Source organism: Grus americana, chromosome 19 (genome assembly GCF_028858705.1).
Source record: "Grus americana isolate bGruAme1 chromosome 19, bGruAme1.mat, whole genome shotgun sequence".
In the NCBI taxonomy this organism is placed as follows: domain Eukaryota; kingdom Metazoa; phylum Chordata; class Aves; order Gruiformes; family Gruidae; genus Grus; species Grus americana.
Genome location: NC_072870.1, coordinates 5,703,306 through 5,724,435, shown reverse-complemented (window position 1 = coordinate 5,724,435; position 21,130 = coordinate 5,703,306). Strand labels below are relative to the sequence as shown.

Sequence of the window (21,130 nt, the reverse complement as noted above, 5' to 3'; positions counted from 1 at the left end):
TGACAGCCTTGTGCAAGCACCCGCATCCCTGGGGCACTCATGGAACCACACCTGTGTTGCCAGGCTGGCACTTCACTTCTAGGTCCACCGTAGACAGACAGAGCTTGTTGTTCTCTTGCAAGGCTGTTGGCTCCTTGGGGCCCTTCATGGAGCTCCCCACACTGAGGCGGCGCCCCACAGTTGTTACTTGCTTGTAAAACTGCTTCCCAGTGATTTTGTGGTCAAATCCCAGCCAGCTGAACTTTATTTTCACCCTGTTGGGCAGTAAAGAGCATGAGAGCTGCAACACAGGGCGAGGAATCAGAGGCAGCAAAGTTGCAGGAGTCAGAAAGGCTATGTGTGGATTTAAGGCACTAGTTTCCATCTACAAACCCACAAGTGATCTGGATCCAGAGCACAGAGAGATACCTCCCCTGGGCCAATTTGGCACAGGTAAATATAGAAATACTTATGACCACTGACAGATCATTTTCTTCAAAATTTCTGCACTTTGGAAAGTTCTACTTCCCATAGATATTCCCCAGTCAAGACATGACACGAATGGCAGACATAAATCCTCAACCTAAGAGGGAATGGCAGCAATAAACAATGTGCAAGAGAGTTCCCTGTCCACTCCTCTAAATTAGCCGTGCCAGCACTTTCTAGAGGATTAAGAATGGGATTAGCCCTCAAGGCCAGTCTAGAAGACACTTACGTATAGTCCATGTCTTCTGGTCCTGGGAAAGGCTCCAGTGGCCAATTGAAGAAACAGTTGAGGAAAACTAGTCCTGCACAGCTTGCCCAGACAAGCAGAATAAGGATGAAGGAGACCCCAAAGTCATATATAACCTGGAAATCACAAGGGAATATTGTTTTGGCTATAAGAGCAGAAAGATACTTCAATACTCTTTGAGTGAGGTCTGTGAGGAAGCTGCGGGAGAGAACAACATGCTACATTTTAAGTGTGCTTAACTCAAGGGGTAACAAAGAACAGTGCTGTGACATGCAGGCTTGGAAAGAGATGTACATGCACATCTAACAGCAGCTGTAACAGCAACAACAACAGGATGTCCAGCTGGAGTAGCATGCAGCTGACTGCCATCAAAGGTTTTCATCCAGGACCTTCTCCTTGGAAAGCCAGCAGGAACTTCCCTGCACACTTGAGACTGCCTTACCTTTACTATATGCCCCTTAAGCTAACTCTGCAATGAAACATCTCTGGTTCAGAACCACTACCTGGTTCTACCAAGGTAGCCGTAGTGACCATATCTTCTGTCCCTTCAGTGCTGTTTGCTAGCTCTGGGCTATGTTCAAAGCCAACCATCAGGGACAATCACACAGATTAAGTATACACATGGGTATTTTTAATACGCATATATAATCCTTAGAGCTTAAAAAAGCAACCTTTCATAGGAAAGATCTTCAGCTTTTCACTTTTACTTAGCACCTTTAAAATTTTACCGTCTACTTCCCATAGCAAACAGACTATTTTCTCTTTGCAGTATTTGTTGCATTCTTGAGGCGGTCACTTGGGAAGTCTTTTAACAGACAGGAACTGAATCTTGCAAATGCACATCTCTAAACAAGCGCTTTAACAAACAGTCCCTCTTTCTTGCCACATTATTGCTAAATGGTGCAAAACTCCAGCATACCACCACCAGCCATGAGTCACGATCCCACGGCCTCACCTTGATTCCTGGAAAAGTCACAGCAGAGGAAGCATAGGAGCCAATCATCAGAGCAATGAACGTGGAACGAAGGTCACCAAACATGTTGGGCAGCTGGGGAAAGAAAAATTGGTTGAAACTGGCTGCTGCCAAGAGAAGGAAGAGGAAGGAAGGAGGCTTTCTTGAGAAGGCATAAAGCTAGTGGCAGACATAAATCTGGTATTTAGGATTAAGACTTCTGGATACCAGAATCTGAAGCAGCCAGTTTTACTCAAGGATGACTTAGCTCTTCAGGTTATTGCTCTGCAGGTTGCATCGGTGCCTCCAGTGTCAGGGAACATCTACAATCCAAGATTTATGTACTTAATGACATTGCTACTTTCCAGACTGACAGCATACTTTGTATCAGTTATCTTTAGCACAGGAGCATTTGCTCCAGCCCTTGTGCTTCCTTTAAGAGTTCCTTACCCCAAGCCTGTAGCCACCACCTCTTTTCCTCTCCAAAAAAATATGTGCCCAAGTTCTCTACCTATCACCCTCTTTTTAGTCAAGAGTTGTTAGACACAGGCAGTGATTGCGGCACAATTTTTAACACGCCCTGCACCCTGAGCTGCCAGGTTTGTTTATGCACCTTGGGTCAGCACCCAAATCTTTGCAATAGACCAGAAAATTCCTGTTATAACAAGCAGGAACAGAGACAAATACAAACTCTGTCGCTGTTTGCATTTCCATTTCTAGCTAGGTCCCTGCCTCCTTCTGTGAAAGGAAATTCTCCACGAGAGGAGCTAAAGCTGATCATTTCTCCATCAGTTGGATGGCTCAGATGCCCAAGCACACTAGCTTGGAGCTAGGTGGAGGAAGACAATTAAGGCAATTACAAACATTGTTTTATTGCCCGCCACAGCTACAAAGCTGCCAAACTCTACAGCAAGAAGCAGGCAACAGCACCTCACACTGCTATTCCTGCCACCCACCCCACTTCGCTGCCTGGGTTCCTATCAGGTGTGATGGCATTGCTGAGAGCAGACCAGGCTGGTTCTGCAAGGATCTCTTGGGAAAGCAAAGCTCTTGGCAGGGGCAGCTAGGAGCAGCCCACAGCAGCCACATCTGCCACCTCGACAGCAAAAGCACTCCCAGGCTGGCTGTCCAGCACCTGCTTCCACTCAGGACCCAAAAGCTGAGTGGAGCAGGCAGAAAGAGCTGTGAGATCTTCCCACTTCTTCTGGGAAAGTAGGAACTCCCTGTTTTTCTAAAAAAAAAAAAAAAAAAAAAAAAAAAAAAAAAAAAACCCACACCAAAAAACACCCACAAAACAAAAAAGCCAGAAGCGAACAAGTTTCCATCACTGACTAATGATGGTCTGCAAACTGGAAATTACAGGGAGAAGCTTTGAAGTTGTTGGCTACAGAGAGCTCAGCTGATACCTCCTGAAGCGGGTCAACAGGCGGAGATTCTGCTGCAGGCAGATAGATTTCCCTCCCGCCTCCTTTTTTGGGTCACTTACTCCCCAAATTCACTTGGGCATCACTCCCATGTCAGCCTCAGAGCGCCTCAAACCAGGACACTGTGGGTGCCTCCTAGGCCTGCAAGCATAACCAGCATTTTATCTGTTTAAAGATGCTGCTGAATAAAATGATTCAGAGAACATTAGGCCGAGTCTGAGCAAGCAAATGCTGTCATCACATTCCCCTTTCACTGCTGAAAAACAAATCTATCTTTCCCAGGAGTAGCATATAAGGCAAGCAAATCTGGCTTGTGTCACGGCAGGACCAGCGTGTTTACAACACAAGTATTCCTGTGCAGGAACACTCCAGGATCCATCTGGCTGTTTATCATCCCTCTGTCTCACTGCAGAGCTTCCTATGCAGTGCAGTCTCCAGGTCCTCAGATAACCCCAGCCAGGGAACAGCAGCAATGATGTACGGAGCCTGATGCTGCTGGTGAACCCCGAGCAGACGCACACGGCGGAGGCAGAAAATGCTGCACTCCTCTGCAGCAAGGATCCCCACACCCATCCCCAGATCCCTGCATGCGGGAGAGCTGCCAACAGGCTGCTTTCAGGAGCTGCAGACAGGAAACGGCAAAGGATCCAAAGGTCTGTTACCAGGCACAAAAAGAAAAAAAAAAAAAAGCACTCTTCTTGGAAGCAGTGGCCTAAATACGCATCCCAGAAAACAGCATCTGCAGAACACAGTATCTGCAGGTTGCAAAAAGGCTAGTCACCGTCACCAGGCAGGGCATTCATTTAATCTCAAATACCCCAAACCTAAAATAATCTCCAGAAATTACAACAACCAGCTGCTCCCGCTGGGGAGCTCAGAGCAGGGCAAGAGCTCCACAAACACAGCTGCTTCTTGGCTCAGGCTGGTTTTCCCCAGAGCCTCAGAGATCACAAAAAGCCTTTTTCACACAGCATACGAACAACTCCCAGGTGGATCCTCCTGCTCTGAGGGCTACTGGAGACACAGAGCAGGCCTGAAAGCAAGCAATCACGTCCGGGGAAAACCAAGTCCACTTCTGCCTCGATGGGGACAGGAGTCCTAGAAAGGCTAGAGATTTCCTAAAATCCTATTTGGCACCAAGCAAGCAGGTAGATTAAAACCCATTGGACATAGGAGATTTAAGGTCTTATCCAACCCAAACAAAGCAGAAAGTGCAAACACTGAGCTCTTGGGAGGAAAAGAAATCTGAGACTACCTGGAGAGGCAGAGGGGAGGCAAAGGGAAAAGTAGTTCAGACCCAGACAGAAAATCTCTCAGACTGCAAGTGCCAGCACTGGCAATGCCTCTGCAGGTCTCATCTAAGACCAGCTACTAAAATAACACACAATATTTACTAAGCCATTTTTCATGCTGTCTTTACAGCAGCAAGCATTGGAAAAAATGAACCCTAGAGAGAAAACAACAAGCCACAAAGCAAGTGGGCTCTTTGTTTTTCTGCCACCAAAAAGATCTGATCTTCATTCTGATCTCATCCTCACAAGCCAGAAGGGACTCCTCCGCTAACTCCTGCCCATTCTGGTATGACAGCCCCAATTCTGCAAGACCTACAGTGACAGCAACTCTTACGCCTTCTGTTTAAAGGTCAATAATACTCAGTGTATTATTAACTTTATGCCCTGACAGGAAGATACTAACTTACTTTTGCCATACCATAACTGTTTTTTCCTGGAGTCCTTTATTACAGGTATGCAATCCTAAACTGATAAAATAATTTCCTCTTGTAGATTATTTTCTCATCTGCCCTATAGTAACTTTAAGACCTTTGATCATTTTTTATAGTTTTTTCAGCTTTTTCCTGGAGACAATCCATATACAAAAGATACCACAGTAGTATTACCAAACCCAGTTTCCCTGCTCTTGCAAGGACTGTTTGAAAGAAGAGTGGAAAAAGTCAAGGGACTGAGAACTAGACTACTGGAGAATGGTATTTTTGTTCAAGCTAAACTTTGTTTTCCCTATCGGGGGTATATTTGGAAGTTACACAGACACTAAAAGTACGTTCTCCAGGAAAGCCTCAAACTGCCTGCTTTGTCCAAAGCATATGGAAATTCCCGTTCCCATTCTCCAAACAAAAGATCAGAGCCCTAAGTTTTCCTAATATTTCCGAGCAGAGAAGATTCCCTACACAGAGATGCCCCCCTGCTCCAATTAAAGGGTGCCGTTTGTAGCAGAAAATAAGAGCAAAGCAGCTGTAATTCTTTGAAAGGAAAACAGGACGGAAAACAATCTATAAAAGGCTCTTTGTGGTAATTTATCACACATGTTTATTTCTTTGCATGAAATAGCTTCAGAGCAGAACCAGTGCCAGATTCCTGTGTTGCTGTCAGAGCCACCAACACAGATCTGTTTCCATTTCCAATCTTCACTTATATTGGCTAAGACCAAGTCACGAGGCAGAAATCTCCCCTCTGCATTTTAACAACAGGCACAGTCTGACCTTGTTCCCAGAACTGGGAACAGCACCGCTCGCTCGCTCCCCCTCCTACCAAAGCCACAACACAAGGCACCCAGGAACGACAGCTTGCTTTGGCTCCGCAGCTTGCCATGTGCTTTCATGATACCCTGGGGACTTGTTACTGAAAAAGCCTTTAAACCCAAGAGGCAAATCTTCGTGGAGTATTGTCCCAGGCTGTAATCCTCAGAGATCCCATATATCCCTCGCACAGGCACTGAGGATCCCAGTCTCCTGCCTTCCCATCAGATCACACCATGCCCACACATACAGGTGTCTTGGGAGGTTTCAACACCCAAAGAAGCTGCAGCACCCGGGGAGCATCCCAGCCCCACATGCTGCAGGGGCTCCCTTCACAGCCACCCTGCTACGAAGCAGCAACCGTAACCCACCTGGGGTGGCAGAGGACCAGCTCATGCACCAGTGGGTTTGACCCATTTCCTGGAGCGCTTCAGGTCACTTGCAGCTGGCAGGAGAAGGAAGTCACTTTGCTTTGACTCATGCGTGCACGTGCACGCTCGGCAGTCAGTGCCTGTGTCAGCCAGAACAAGCTTACTTGGCACCAGAACTTGATTAGCGCTCACCACCTCTGTGTAATGAACGTCCTTAAAAAGGTCTTCAAGTGTCCCCTTCCAGCGCTCACTTCAGCCTCTCCTGGGCACAACGCAGAGCACAGTGCGTGCGAACCACACCGCCCGAAGCCTGCAAGCCACGGACCTGCCATCCCGCATCCCTCTCGGTCTCCATAGGCCACAGGTGGAAGGAACCCTCAAGAGATCATTGACACACCAACTGTGAGCACCCCAGCTTGCAGGCAGAACCAGGCAGGGACAAAACAGTAAGCTGCCAACGAGCAAAACACACCTGCTTTTAACAGTCACCACCACTCTCACTTTAGACTATTTTTAATCACATTCACATGCCTCAGGTACCGAAATGCCGCTGTGCGGCTCCGCAGGGAGGCACAAGCAGCTACATCTGAATCTGGATTTGGGAAGTCAGCCCTGAAGCCACCTCAGCTCTTTATGAAAGACACTGCTGTCTGGAGGGGGTGGACTCCACCTGAGGTCTCCCTGTGTGAACCCACAGCATCACTACTTGCTTCAGACCTCCTCAAGGCTTGGCTCTCTTTTTGGAAGATTTGACCTTTTTCCTGCCACTGTACTTCCTTAGTGCTGTGGAACTGGCTCACTAATGAGGGTGCTAATAAGTGGCTTTGCTCACTTCTGGTGCTAAAAGCCACAATACAGCACATCCGATATATTTCTGCCCTATCCTCGCCCTCCCTGCTATCATCACCAGTGGTTCTAAAATAACCTGTGACCCCTTAATAACCACCCAGAGAGACAATAACCAACGCTGGCAGCGGCAGGATGGGAATCCCCTCCTCTCCCACAGCAGTACTGATGTGCTCCTCTCTTCCTTGCTTTTATTTGAAGCGTGGCAGGATGACATTTGCCCCATAGTTCTTTGGGACCACGGCCAAGGCTTGCAGCGAAGAACACTACATATGAAGGAGAGACCGACATCTGCACAGAGTTTTGAAAACTTGGAATATATGAAATCAACAGCAGCAGCACCGTCACAGTACATACTGTGATCTGCAAACCCAGCCTCTGCCAAATTTAGGTCTCAGGAGTTCAGCCAGTGTCTGAGCCTTGTTAAATTAGAGGTAACCTTCACAGGAAGTTTTACTTCAACAGGAAGTTCAAGGTAATGCAGTCCAAATCTGAAAGTTTTCAGCTACAGCTCAAGAAACATCAGTGCTTCCCAGACTGTTTTCTGGGAGACTTTCCACCCAGCCCTGTTTCAGCCACACTGAAAAGGGTCAGGGTAATGAGGTAGAAAATAAAGCAGCTACTTGGAGGATGATACTGCTTCTGTCTCCCGGCAAGAACCACCGCAAAACGCAGAGATCCAGCTGACAGTTGTTGACCAATGCTTGCAATACAATCCATGGACTAAACAGATCTAAGCGGGCTGCACAGATGTATCTGGGTGCATTCAACAACGCAGCATTTCTAAGGAAGTCTGGAAGGGACTCTCGCCCTTCTGCGAGCAAAAGCTTTTGTGCTCCAGAACAACTGTTTTCCTGGGGCGAGATGCAAACTGCACTTGCAGAAAGCTGGTTGTACCCAGCTGCAAGGGTTTGTGCCCTGCTGATTCTTCCTGCAGTATGTCAATGCTAAATCCAGCGCAAACACATCCAGTCTGTGCCAGGTAGCTGAGCGCTGTATGTACAGGCATATGACAATTTGAACTCTAGACGAAAACACTTCCTTTTCTTCCCCATCACCTTCACCTGAGATGCAAGGGGCATGTAAAAAAAAAAAAAAGACTGGGGAAAAAAAGCCTCAGAATAACCACCTAGTACTCAACCTTTCAGGTAAAAGAGTGACTTACCCTTTATACCAGTCAAAAACATGTGCTATGCAAGTCACAGGAAAAAGATCCACTTTGTTCTTCCCTGCTAGCCCAGCTCGCAGACATAGTAAGGAGTAAAATAGAGTCAGATAATAACTCTTCACTTACCGTAAGTGATGTGAAGGTCATGCACATCCCACCAAAGCCATTCAGAGCCAGCGCAATGAATATCAGCACAGACAGAGCTGCAACAATAAAAATAAAGCCCTTAGCTTTTACTGGGGTGGAGAGGAAAAGGAGACAGAGCCCTGAGGGCTTTGGTCCTGACACTAAAAACCTCAGTGGATCAACACCCTCAGGACGCACCCCGTTGTTCCTGACCCAGTACCCATCTCCCCGGCCACACAGAGGGGGAGGGCCAGGCCTCTCCTCCAAGACAGAGCTCAGGATGGGATCACCTCTCCAGGATGGAAGGGTTTCTTTTTTCTAATGAACAGACTCGCTGATGCAGTTTGAACAAGTTTTAAAAGGAAAGTTTACTTGAAAGAACTGGATTCAAAGTGTCATCTCACTATCTGGTCTTGAGGAGCAAGCTTCATCTATCCCTGGTGAGAAAGCTGATTACACATCGTGTACTAGTACCTATTTCCCAACCCCGGAAAAGCCATGTACTTGTTTGGAATTGCTCCTTTACAGGACGTGGCCCTGCCCAAAGACAAAGCTGAGACCAGACCTGGCTATTCCAGATGGCTGGCCCTTGCAACGCTCTCCACTTCGGGTTGTGAAACACCAGCCCCCCCGAGCCACTTAGCTCCCACAGGCCAGCAGATGCTTGGCTTGTGTCCTCAGTAAGACCCCAGTACAGCACTGAGGTGTGACAGTCTGGAAGCGTGACAGTCTGGAAGCGTGACAGAGCACACAGTGCCGTGCACACTTGTCTGCTTCCCCAAAAATAACCCCAAACCGCAGCCCCACAGCCCTCCCAGCTCAGCAGAAAAGTGCCCACTTACAGTCTGGGTTACTGGCACCATACGCGATCAGCACGCAGGACACAGCAAAGCAGGCACTGAAAGGGAACCAAACCCATGAGTTTCTTACAGACAGTCTTACACACAGTAAATTACACATGCTTCTACCTCCTCAGCAAATCATTAAGCAAGCACAATATCATTTCTGTAAGAGGGAGGGAGGCTGGCGATTTGGAAAGGAAAAAAAATCCAGGGAAAGACCCAAATATTACAGACAAGCCTTGCACAAGGGCTGAGGCAGCAACCTTTCCTCCCCGTACTGACACGGCTCTTGCTGGACCCAAATTCCCTACTGCTTTGCCAGCCCTCACCTCAAGGTGACCAAAGACAGCAGCCGCCTTCGTCCCCAGACCCACTCGCTGCTTTACCTGCTCCTCTCTGGTAGGGTCTGAGTCAGAGACTTGCCCTGTTTTTCCCACTCTGCCTATGGGCCAGTTTGGTTTCTGGTACAGTTCAGTGCATTAAAATTCAGCAGTGTGGGGTCCACTGTGCCCAGGAAGTCATTAATCCCCACGTGCCATGACAGGAGCAGCTAACGACCTTGCCATTTGAGTCAGAAAGCAACATACACCACATGGCAGAGAAGGGTCCTAGGAAAGGCAGGCAGGACATGTTTATCCCCGAGTTAACTCCCCAGCTTGCAAACGATGATGTAACATCTTGGTTTTGTGCCTCTCAGGACATTGCTCCCAGCTCAAGGAAAAAGCTACCCTCTGTGACTCACAAATGACTCTTCCTCCAGGCTCCATCTGGCCAGGGAGCAGAGAGCAACACTGGAGAGCTGAAGTGTGGACGTGGAGTCCCAGGCCCTTCCCGTATGGAGCAATTCACTGTGCTGGCTGCAATCATGCCAGAGCTGCTCCAGTGCCCTCTGCATGGCCAGCAGCTCCCAGCCCCATTCCTCGTACAGTTCCCAAGGTTGCAGGGACCTTCAACAAGCACAGCACCCAAACAGCACCCATCTGCCCCAGACAACGCATGAATTCACCCCTCAGCCCACCCAGGGAGCCTGGGACACCAACCTGCCAAGCAGCCGCAGCTTGCGAGGGCCGTACTTGTCCATGACAATTCCCAGGGGAAGCGTGATCGCACTGAGCAGGAAGGACCCAATGGTGAAGGCCAAGTTCAGCATTTCATCCTGGGCGTTGCAGGAAGGCCATTTGAGCTCTGAAGCTGTGCTGTTCTCTTCTTTAGGGCTGCTGGTGGTGTTTCCTACACAGGATGATAGAGGATTGTCATTGCAGTGTGTTAGGATGGGGTTGCATCGTTGCAGGAAGGAGAGAAGAGAAAAGCCTCGCACACAGGGTGCCACAGCACACCAGGCATACGCCCTCCGCACCGCATTTTGTATTATAATCAGCGAGAAATGGAGAAGGGAAAGAAGAGCAGCAGAGGACAAGGGAAACCTGATGAGCTCAGCTGGGAGCAGGAAAAGGGTGTGCAGGCACCCAGGGGACAAGTATCCCAAGCAGCAGCAGGACAGATATTCATTGATGTATAAAAAAACCAACTATACAGCAAGGCCCTGGCAATTACAGGGGACTAAACCCAGCAGAACCTGAAGGGACTAATACAAAAATAAGGTCCTCCTAATCCACAACTGGCATGTTCTCACAGATCTTGTCCCTAACTAAACTGGAAGCAATAACTGCAGCCAAATCAGTTATTTCGGGTCCAGACTCTGGGCTGACAAGGCCTGGCACGGAGCGACAGCCTGCTCAAACAACAAGCTTCCGATCCTCACTGCGGGCACCAGGATGAGGGCTGGATTTGCAGCAGCCACCCTGCGTCCCGACTGCCCTGGCTCTGAAAAATCCTTCCTGGATTTAACTACCCTGTTCCCAGGAGGGCTGACAGCTCACCTGCCTTCTCCATTTGTTAACGGATTGATGCAGTCTTTAACTTCTGTCCCATAATTAGCATTTTCTATAATTTCCAAGTGGGTTTAGGCCATACAGATCAATTATATCTCCAGCTTTCTGTTCTTGCCCTTACATGAGGAACTCCGCATGCAAACTCCCACGCTGAACAGAGTCCCAGAAACAGGACAGTTTTTAAAAAAAGTTCCCTTTTCTTTGCAGCAGCAGTTTTACTACCTCACTTCAATTCTGCTCCTGTTACAAGCCTGTCCTAAGGTAGCTTACAACTCTTCAAGCGAGCACGTGTGCCTTTAGACTTTCATTAATCCAGAGCTTCGGTGCACTCCACCTCTCCTTCTCCCAGCGCTTATCTGACTTATAAGTAACCTTTGCTGGTATGACAAAGCACTTGCTTTCTTGCTGCTGCTGCAAGTCAGTGACATAAAATGCTCTCCTCCATATTTAATAATTGATCTGACAAAGTTCAATATTAAAGGGGGAATAGAGAGAGAAATCACCTACATAACCATCTGCATGAAGCAAGTTAGGTAGGTAATTAGCAGGAATCCCTCACATACAAGTGACTTCACATTTGCTGCTTGGGGTGGCTCATGGAGGAGATCCCCTTGGCTTCTCTTGCCCTCTCTGACTCTGGAGATAACACAGCCCTGCCTTGCAGCTCTACCCAAGCGTTGGCACCAGAACAGTTACTGGTTTCACCCTGGTTCTCCCAGATGGCCAAAACAACCCTCCCAGCTTTGTGTCCTTTGCAAACAAATCACGCTCCACCTTCCAGACATCAGGTATTAGCAGGAATTCGGACGCTGATATCTGAAGCTTACGAGCTGCCTGCAAACCTTCCTCTGTCCCCTCCCAGCACTGCAGGGAAGGCACATGGCATTCCTCTCCACTTACATTGCTCTCACCGACACCTTTACTAAGATGGTCTCAAACCACCCGTGGGCAGTGATAACTGTTTGTTCTTTCTCTTTGCCATGTGCTCCCAATCGATAACTTGATCTGCCCCTTCTCTTGCCCTGCTAGTCATGGATAGCCAGAGTAAGCAACGGAGATAGCCCCAATCAGCATCCCCTCTGCCAGGAGGGCAGCACTCCAGCCCGAGGCTCTCAAGTCACATCCTTAGAAATCAGTCCTGGACAGACTTGGGAGGCTCTCTGCAGTTGTCGTCCATCTTTTTCATCCATCTTTCCCTCACAATCTCCTCTTGCCGTGCCCCAGGATCTTAAACGCTGACTTCTAACAGTATCTTCACAAGGCAGGCATAGGCGCAAAGCTTCACCCACAGCATCAAGGCTTTTTGGGCTCTCCACAAAGATAAATTCACAGGAAACAGATGTGGGTAAGAGGTTAAACAAGGGGGGGAAAAAAAAAAAAAAAAGAGAAAAAAGAGTGACAAAGTAGTAGTGGTTTCCCTGTGTCAGCACTCTATAGAGACAGCTCAGCTGTGGAGTGGAAGAAGGGTGGAGGGACATGGACAGTGCAGTGACCTTCTAACTTCTGGCTGCACGTGTTAAAGAGCCTGTCAGCCCTCCTCACGAAGAGATCTCAAAACAGAAATATTGAACATTTAAAGCTGGAGTAGATGAATTACTGTTGGTTTATTGACCTGTACAGTTACAACATGACCCCAAGGAGCTCCCACAGCATACACTTGCTAACGGACCCTCTGATGGCGTGCAGGATGTGTGGCAACACTGGGAGGTGAAGAGGACACAGCTCAAAAAAAGCAAGGAAACTTGGCCCTCTCCGAAGACTCGCTGCACCCAGGAAGGCTGGGAACAGGGCACTAAACTTCAGTCCCTGCTTGTACCAACCACCTTGCTTACAGCTGCTCCAAGGAGGGGCCAGGCAACAGTGCTATGTGGAAATACAAATTGTTTGTGAAAATAGAAGTGGCCCCTAAGCAACAAGAGAAGATGCACTGAGGCGTAATGGAAATGATTCAAGCAGCCTTTCACACCCTGATGTCCTCTGATCCTTTGAGCCACCTCCATAAAGAGAACATTTTGGAAGGGCTGCAGGTGTCTGAGGTCCAGCCGAGAGCTGTCTCAGTGGGGAGCGGAGATTCATGTGCCAGCAGGTCATCAGCACAGGAGAGCTAGCGGCAGCACATGACATGCAGCTAGGAGGAGATTAATGGGCAGAGAACCTGCCTAACTACTCACCTACCTAATGCACCTGGTTACAGCAAACAGCAGTCTCCCTCAATCACAGCTCAGATCCTGTTCCAGATCAGTGCACGTCACACTGCTGGGGAAAAATCTCCTACGTGCCTGGCTCCATCTGCAACAGTGCTTTGGGGAAGGGCTGTCTCTGTGCCAACAGTGATGCCCTCCCCAAATTCTCCTGCCAAGTCCACCTGCATGCAAGCATGCCAGGTCTGACATGCAAGAGTGCCACCCAGGTGAGCAAGCAGCACAGGCTCAGTCCTTGTACGCTCACCGCTGTTTCACCGCCAAGCTAGAAGAAGCTGCAAGTCTTTATCAGCAATTACAAGAACATTCTGCCTATTTTTACAGCGCTCCCCCTAGAAGCAGCAGGATTTCTACTGCCCAATTAGTAGTTCAAGTTACTATTTAAAGAATGACAGCTTAGGTGAGAGGAAGGCTGCCTCGGTAATCATTTATGTCAAGCTCATCGCTGAGATTTGTTCAGGCTGTTACTGGAACATTTAAAGTCATCCTTTCTCCCAAATTAAGTGCTGTAGGTTTCATGAGAGAGTCAATTATTAACTACTCTTTACTGACCTCTTCAAATCCCAGGCACACACCACGTTACCAGAGGAACGAGTCTGGCTTTTTCAACAGTGACTGCCATCTCAGACGGCAGAGAGGAGGTTTCCTTTCATCTTGTTTCATGGATCAGAGTGAGTGAAAGTAGGCAAGACACCCCCAGCCACCCTGGCAATAGCTCTGTGGGACACAGACTGCACAGCTTCACCTTCCTCTTTTTTTTCTTAATTAAAAAGAAAGGAGAAAAAACAAAAAAACAAATCAGGGCCAAAGAGTCTGGGAGCATTGGTTAAAAAAAATAAAAATCACAGTGAAAGACATGTGCAAACAACTGATCTGCAGTCTGCCCACATAAGAACATGTTTTCTCTTTTCAGGATGGTGTCATACTTCTGGGAACTGGGAGGAGATGTTCTTGCTTTATACCACTGCAAATGCAATTTATTTGGGTTTCCCTCCCTGCCTGACCATCCACTTACACTTCCAGGACCCCCTCTCTGGGCACCCAGCTAAAAAACCTCATATAACTGAGGCAGAGTCTCCAGTTAAACTCCCATTCTCTCCCCAGCTGTGGTTTCATTTTGCAGCAATTCTCACTCAAGATCAGCACCTTCTCGTGCGGCTCTCCGATACCACTGACAGCTGCTAACCAGCACAGCGTGTTTCCTGCAGAAAATGAACATTAAGCATATTTATTCTTTTTCTGTACACAGGGTCATGTGCACAGCCTTTCCACAAGCCATTGTTGCATCTTACAAGCTTGGAAGGGACCTTCAGACTGCAAGTTGCCCACCACAGACCCCAAATAAATAAGAACAAAGAGCCGTAAGGCAGCATCTTCCTCCTACACCTGTGTTAAAGCGTGTCAACCTGCCGTAAGTGAATTAGCTTATCGTCATTTTGGTTTTCTGCAGACCTGACTTAGAGGAAGGCCCTCTGTCCAGCTGGCTCCCTATCTCTGCTCTTTGTGAACAGATTATCAAGTTCAAGATTTTTTTTTTTAAACATGTCTCAAAGACCCAAGCCTTGAGCTTCCCAATCCCAGTAACATCGCAGCAACACAAGACCCTGAACAGATCAAGTTCCCCAACAGCTGATAAGGCTCGAATCCTGATAAAGGCTGCAAAATCAGCACTTGTACCAAATAAAAGATGCTGCTTCAGTTGGTTAAAGGCCATGCAGTAGTGTAGTAAAATTAAAATGGGAACAAAGTGCCACTACCACACTCCTTGTCAGCAAATTTCAAGCATACCTCTCAGAATGTGGCCAAACCTGCCGCCCAGAACGGGTACAACCCCTACTCAAACCCCGTTGCACAACTGCTTTAAAAATATTTGTTATTTTGATGTGGATTTTTTACTAGGTGTCCTTCTCCACCCACGCACAACTGAGTTAGAGTCCAGCAGACCCCACGTTTGTGCAATGGCTGAGTAAAATCCAATACCAGAAGCCAATGGCAGACAGGGAAAGGGGGGGTGATTCGACAGAAAGTCAAGGAGCCCTTCATGAATTGCAGTCACTTTCTGGGCAGCTGCTGCTACCTTCAGAGAAGAGCCTGCAGAGGGACAAGGTCTAGTTTTCTCTTTTGTTGAGGGCATCACAAAGTGCAAGAGCTTTTGCTGACAAATGAAAAGCCCTGCCAAGAACCTTTGGCTCATTAGGAAAAGTCTTTTTTTTTTTTTTTTTTGCAATACTTACATGCACACAGCAGCATTAAAAACAACAAGTGCCCAAAGGCTACTAGTTACAATTTGTTTGCACCAACCTTCCAGCCAAGTACCCGCTCAGGCTGCAGAATTCAATAGGTTATGCTCAGAAAGGCAACTGCGGGGCCACCCTAATCCCAGCAAAGGTCAAACTCAGCTTGGTGCTGGTCATTCAGTGACCGCTGCAAGGCAGCTGCGAGGGATTCTGCTCTCTCCACGCTCGGAGCTAGGACTCTTCCCAACAAAAATCACCGAGATTATTACAATGAGGACAAAAACAGAGAACGGAAAGTGAGTAAGTATGGATGAATGAGGAAACCGGCATAACTGGTCCTTGATGCTCATCACGAGCCATCACTGAGTTCAGCAGCGATGGCCAGATATTTGAGGACAATGAGAACATTTGACTACATAAATTTCTTTTCAGAGATTATGTTCTCCTGCCTCAGGGCACAGGTTGGTCCCTGGGAGGAAGAAATTGCCCCCAGGACAGCAATTTCACCACTGTCCAAACATCTGCATCTTCCCTGTGGTCTGTGGCATGGGCACTCCCACGGAGAAAGCCAGACAAACCACAGATTGGCAAACATGGGTGAGAAGCCAAGGTGAATCTTGCTGATTTGGGGCAAAGGCAGATGAATTGAAAACAATCAAAGCAAAGAATAGGAGGTGGGCCCCAAGCAAAGCGGGGCCTTTGTCAGCAGGGCACATCTCGGGAAGCAGATAGGAAAATGGCTGCTTTCAGAGACAGTCAGCATTTGCTTATCAACTCTCATGTGTTTTATCTCGGTGACAGAAAGTCTCCACCTGATAGGTTTAATGAGATCTCTTACACAGGCCTGTGACAAAGTCACCATGGCTTGGCAAGAACAGAGCAGCCTTGAAGAGAAGTCCTAATCTGTCTTCAGCCGCTGAGGACTCTCCCTCACGGTCTAGAGGGCTACTGGAGACCCAAGTGGCACAGACACACTTGGAAGCATCACACTACATAGGATGGAGATTAAGCAGCCAAGCTACAGCTGGTAGAAGACTCAAACTCATTCATGTTTGCCAGGTGCACCAACCCAGGCTCTGCAAGACTGAGGCAGCCACCCACAGGCACACAAAGCAGAAGAGAAGACCATAACAAGCAGCTGGTGAATGAGAAAAAGAATAAGATATCATCACAACTATTTACAGTCGCTTTTTGCTTGGAATTTGTTCAGATTTCCCCCACTATTCTCAGCCATTACGCACTGAGAGCTCTGGGTCCATGCTCTTATTTCCACCTCTTTCTTCCCCTACTGCCTCCTGCTCCATCTCCATGCTCACCAGCCCTGAATGGGCTGATCAACCTTCTCGTCTCATTCAGCATCACACATCTCTGGAGAGAGCCCAAACACCTAGCTCCTGCCTCTCTTCACTCCACTATTCCTTTATCTATGCACATGCAAACCTTCTGTCAGTAAAGCAGCTTTGCAAATCCATACCACAGCTTTACCTTCAGGTTCCTTTTAGCCCTGCTGTCCCCATTACCACACTCTGGGACTCCCCAAACCACAATTCTCTCCCTGCCCAGGCTGGGGGTATATATATCCACCTACATGTTGTTTTTTCCCCAGGGTTATCCTTCCCACACCACAAGATTGTCTCCTTCCCTGCAAGGCTGTGTCTGCAACAGACAACCGCTTCCTCTGGCTGTGCCAGAAGATGGATCTCAAGCCCTCAGAGACACAGCCTGCTTTGAGCACATCCCAGGTGTTTGAAGAGGAAGAAGAACAAAACATCAGTAGTATTTACTTCTGCAGCTTCTCAACAGCAGTGCTGGACTCCCCCAGTCTCATTTTCACTCATGCTCTTTTCTTTCCTACCTCTAAGGAAAGGGTGCCCATAGTTTCCTCCTACAATCTCAGGACACCCTCCCTGCAAATCATCATCTTCCAGAACCCGTCAGGCCTTCCCTTGCAGAGATCAGCCAGGCCACCATGCAGAAGAACTCATGGCCAAGTGGAAAAGGCTTTCCAGGAAAGCTTTATCTAATCTTTAAGGTTTTTCCAATCACTCTGCAAAGCAACAGCAACTACAGGCACATTACACCATCACAAGGATGCCATTTGTCCTGGTTTTGGCTGGGATAGAGTTAATTTTCTTCCTAGTAGCAGGTACAGTGCTGTGTTTTGGATTTAAGAGGAGAATAATGTTGATAACACAACTGATATTTTGGTTGATGCTAGGCAATGCTTACACCAAGTCAAGGAATTTTTGGCTTCTCGCACCACCCCGCCAGCGAGGAGGCTGGGGGTGCACAAGAACCTGGGAGGGGACACGGCCAGAACAGCTGACCCCAACTGGCCAAATGGATATTCCGTACCATATGATGTCATGCTCAGTATACAACTTGGGGGAAGCTGGCCAGGGGTTGGAACCACAGCTTGGGATCGGTGGTCTGCAGGTGGTGAGCAATTGCGCTGTGCATCGCTTGTTTTGTGTATTCTTTTCTTATTATTCTCTTCCTTTTCTATCATATTAAACTGTCTTTATCTCAACCCACAAGTTTTACCTTTTTTACTTCTGATTCTCTCCCCCATCCCACTGCAGGTGGTGAAGTGAGCAAATAGCTGTCTGGTTGTTTTTGCTGCCTGCTGGGTTAAATCACACCACCATCAGTTTTGGAAAGGAACACGCATCCCTTCCTTCTACCCCAGGACTGATCCAGAGCTCAGCCCTACTCTATCCAGTTCCACACCACCCTAAGTCAGGGAACCACACCAGCAAACCTCAGCAGCAACTTATTCACACAAGTCCCCAGAGCACCCTTACCTAAGTCGTAGCACAGGTAGGAATAAAACCCTTCTGCTTTCAGCATGATGAGGAGGGAGCCCCAGCCCAGCAGGACAGCAGAAAAGAGCAGGTTCTCAATGATGGCTGTGAATGCCATCCACCAGCGCCGGCGATGGGCGGTAGCAAGCGTGGGTGCCATGGCTGCGTGGGAAGATGGCCTTGTTCAGACTCTCAACCTGCAGGGGACAGAACATCGGTTGAGTGATTTCACAGACACAGCACGTGCTGCTCAAAGAGTGCAAAAAAAGCGTGGTTTAAGAGAACTCTCCACGGGAACACAAGCAAACCTGCCTGCTGAATGCAAGGCACTCAGGTGTAAAACTCATTCTTGCAGGTACCAACCAGCTTGCCGAGTTACCTGGAAGGATGGGGGAACACACGTGCCCTTGGAACAGCCCCTGCAGTGCACACACCGTGTGACAGAGGAGCATTCAAGGACTCTGTTCCACTTCCTGAGCAACAGGTATGAAAATGCAGCAACTATTGACTGCCCAGAGCCCACTCCCCCATCAGCTGTACGGGGCAGGCGGCCCATTTGTAAGGCAGCAAAGAAACACATGCCAGAGTGGGGGGCTTCAGCCAGCACCCCAATCTCCCAGCTGCTTGCAGGCAGAGGCTGGGACCGGGAGGCAGCCCCACAGTAGCAGTGGCTCTAGTGACCTGCCAGGTCTGCTCTGCCCCATGCAGGAGCACAGATCTGCTCTGGAAGGTGAGCACAGGTCCTATATGTGCCATGGGTCTTATATATACAGTTTATACTACAGATGGCTCATCAAGGAGCACTTTTTGCTAACTGCCAGATCACCCAGCTGGCAGACAAGACGGGCCACATCCTGCCCCATTGCAGCTGAGCAGACAGCCAGGACAGCCCATGGCACATGCTCCTCCACCTCAGCATGCTGGCATCCCCGGGCTGCTCCACAGATGCTGCGGCCAGATTAACCGTCTCCAGCTCTGCCTGTCCCAGTCCCTGGGGCCCACGAGGGCGAGCAGCAGGTTCGGGAGCAGACCTGGCTGGCCAAGGGGCTGCTCCAGGCAGCCCTGAGGTGCACAGCACCGGGGCCAACCCTGGGTTACAAGGCAGGTGGCCATTTTAGACAAGCTGAGCCTTTTCCCAGCCTAGAGCACGCCCTGACCAGGCACTATGGGGAAATCAGCTGGCTACACACCACAGCCCTGGGCAGTTTCTCAGGGCTTTCCACAGGGCAGAGACCCCAGCCCTGGGCTGCTTTGGGGTGGGGGGATCTGGCCCAGCTCCCTGCAAGGGTGCCATGAGGACGGGGCCACCCTCCAGCCACAGGAGCTGGTGCAGAGACCCCCACCCCAGGAAGCCGGCCTGCAGCCGTGCCCCCCCCACACACCCCCACCCACCGCGCAGGCCCACTCCCCCAGCACAGCCCATGACACATTTCCTCCACCACCTCCTCTTCCTCATCCCTGCGCCCACACGCCCCCTCCCCAGCCCCACGCATCCTTCCTCAGCACAGAGATCCCCTGTGGAAAGACACAGCCTGCTCTCTCCCCTACCACCCACGCCACCTACCCCACTCTCCCCCAACACACCCCTCCCTACCCGCCGCCCCCCCACACATGCTGCACTCCCCTCATCATTCCCCACACACCCAGCTCTCCCAAACAGCCCTGCTGCATCCCACTCCCTCCCTCCCCGACCGATCCCCCAGCGCACCCTGCTCCCTACCCACAAATCACTCACCCAGCTCTCCCCATCAATCCCCCATCTTCCTCCAATGCATGCCACTCCCACGCACAAATCCCCCCATACACCCCCCTCTCCTCCTGACCCCCAATACACCCTGGTCATCCCCAACGCACCCCCTCCCTCTCCACAGCCCCCGTTACTCACCCTGCTACCCCCCTCCGATGCAAACCCCATCCCGCATACACCCCACTCTCACACCCCACGCAAATCTCCCCCCACGCAAAGCCCCCCCTTCCCCAATACAAACCCCTCCCGCATCCCACACGAACCCTCAGCGCGCCCCGCTCTCCCCACACACACCACCCCATACCCACTCACCCGCCGCCACACTCCCACTCCGCACCACCGCGATCCCACTCGGGGTTTTTATCCACCCTCTGGAGCAAACAGGCGCCGCCGCTGATTGGTCACCGCCCCGGCCAATGACCGCGCCCTCCGCTGCCGCCGGGGCACGTGCCGGGCCGCGCACCCCCCCCCGGTACCCTCCGGTACCCCCCGGTACCCCCCACCCCGGTACCCCCCGCCCCGGGCTGCACCTGGGCTCTCCCGGCCGGGCCGGGCACACGGCACCTCGGATGCAACAACCGTTGTTTCCGCGGTCGGAGCCCGCAGCGGCGCTCCGGGGCTGGGCATGGGGCAGACCGGGAGCGGGGAGCCCTCTGCAGGGACCGTGAAACACACGAGCACACCCCTCACACACACCCCCCACACACACACACCCACCCCCCCCCCACACACCCCCCCCCACACCCACACCCCCACACCCCCCCACACACACACCCCCACACCCACACACCCACACACCCCCCACACCCCCCACACACACACCCACACACACCCACACCCCCCCCACACACCCCCCCACACACACACCCCCCCCCACACACACACACACCCCCCCCACACCCCCCCCCCCCCCACACCCACCCCCCCCCACCCCACCCACCACCCACCCCCACCCCCACCCCCACCCCCCCACACACACCCCCACACACACACCCACCCACACACCCCCCCCCCCCCACCCCCACACCCCCACCCCCACACACACACTCACACACACACCCCCACACACACACACACACACACACACACACACACACACACACACACACACACCCACACACACCCCCACACACACACACCCCCACACACACACCCCCACACACACCCCCGCAGCGCCGGGGACAGCGACACCCGAGCGGTGATGGGACCCGCCGCTTTCCAGGGAAAACGAGGGAAAAGGGAGGAAAACGGGCCGGCGGCGGCTGGAGGTGATGC

The 21,130-nt window shown here is 50.3% G+C and overlaps 1 protein-coding gene across 2 annotated transcripts in view; it reads right to left on the bottom strand.

Moving 5' to 3' along the window:
* SLC43A2 (solute carrier family 43 member 2) overlaps positions 1-20,522 on the bottom strand; it is a 31,288-nt gene extending 10,766 nt beyond the window's left edge. The window contains exons 1-8 of one of the 2 annotated variants that reach the window (XM_054847604.1): positions 20,386-20,522; positions 18,109-18,305; positions 10,015-10,204; positions 8,975-9,030; positions 8,133-8,209; positions 1,668-1,760; positions 695-828; positions 52-254 (exon numbers count right to left, since the gene is read on the bottom strand). In XM_054847604.1, the coding sequence (XP_054703579.1) occupies positions 52-254; positions 695-828; positions 1,668-1,760; positions 8,133-8,209; positions 8,975-9,030; positions 10,015-10,204; positions 18,109-18,268 (913 nt within the window). In that variant the 5' untranslated portion in view covers positions 18,269-18,305; positions 20,386-20,522. Of the gene's footprint in view, positions 1-51; positions 255-694; positions 829-1,667; positions 1,761-8,132; positions 8,210-8,974; positions 9,031-10,014; positions 10,205-18,108; positions 18,306-20,167; positions 20,213-20,385 lie in introns of those variants that run through there. The other variant, XM_054847603.1, reaches the window with a different exon arrangement.
* Between the last annotated feature and the right edge of the window lie 608 nt (positions 20,523-21,130).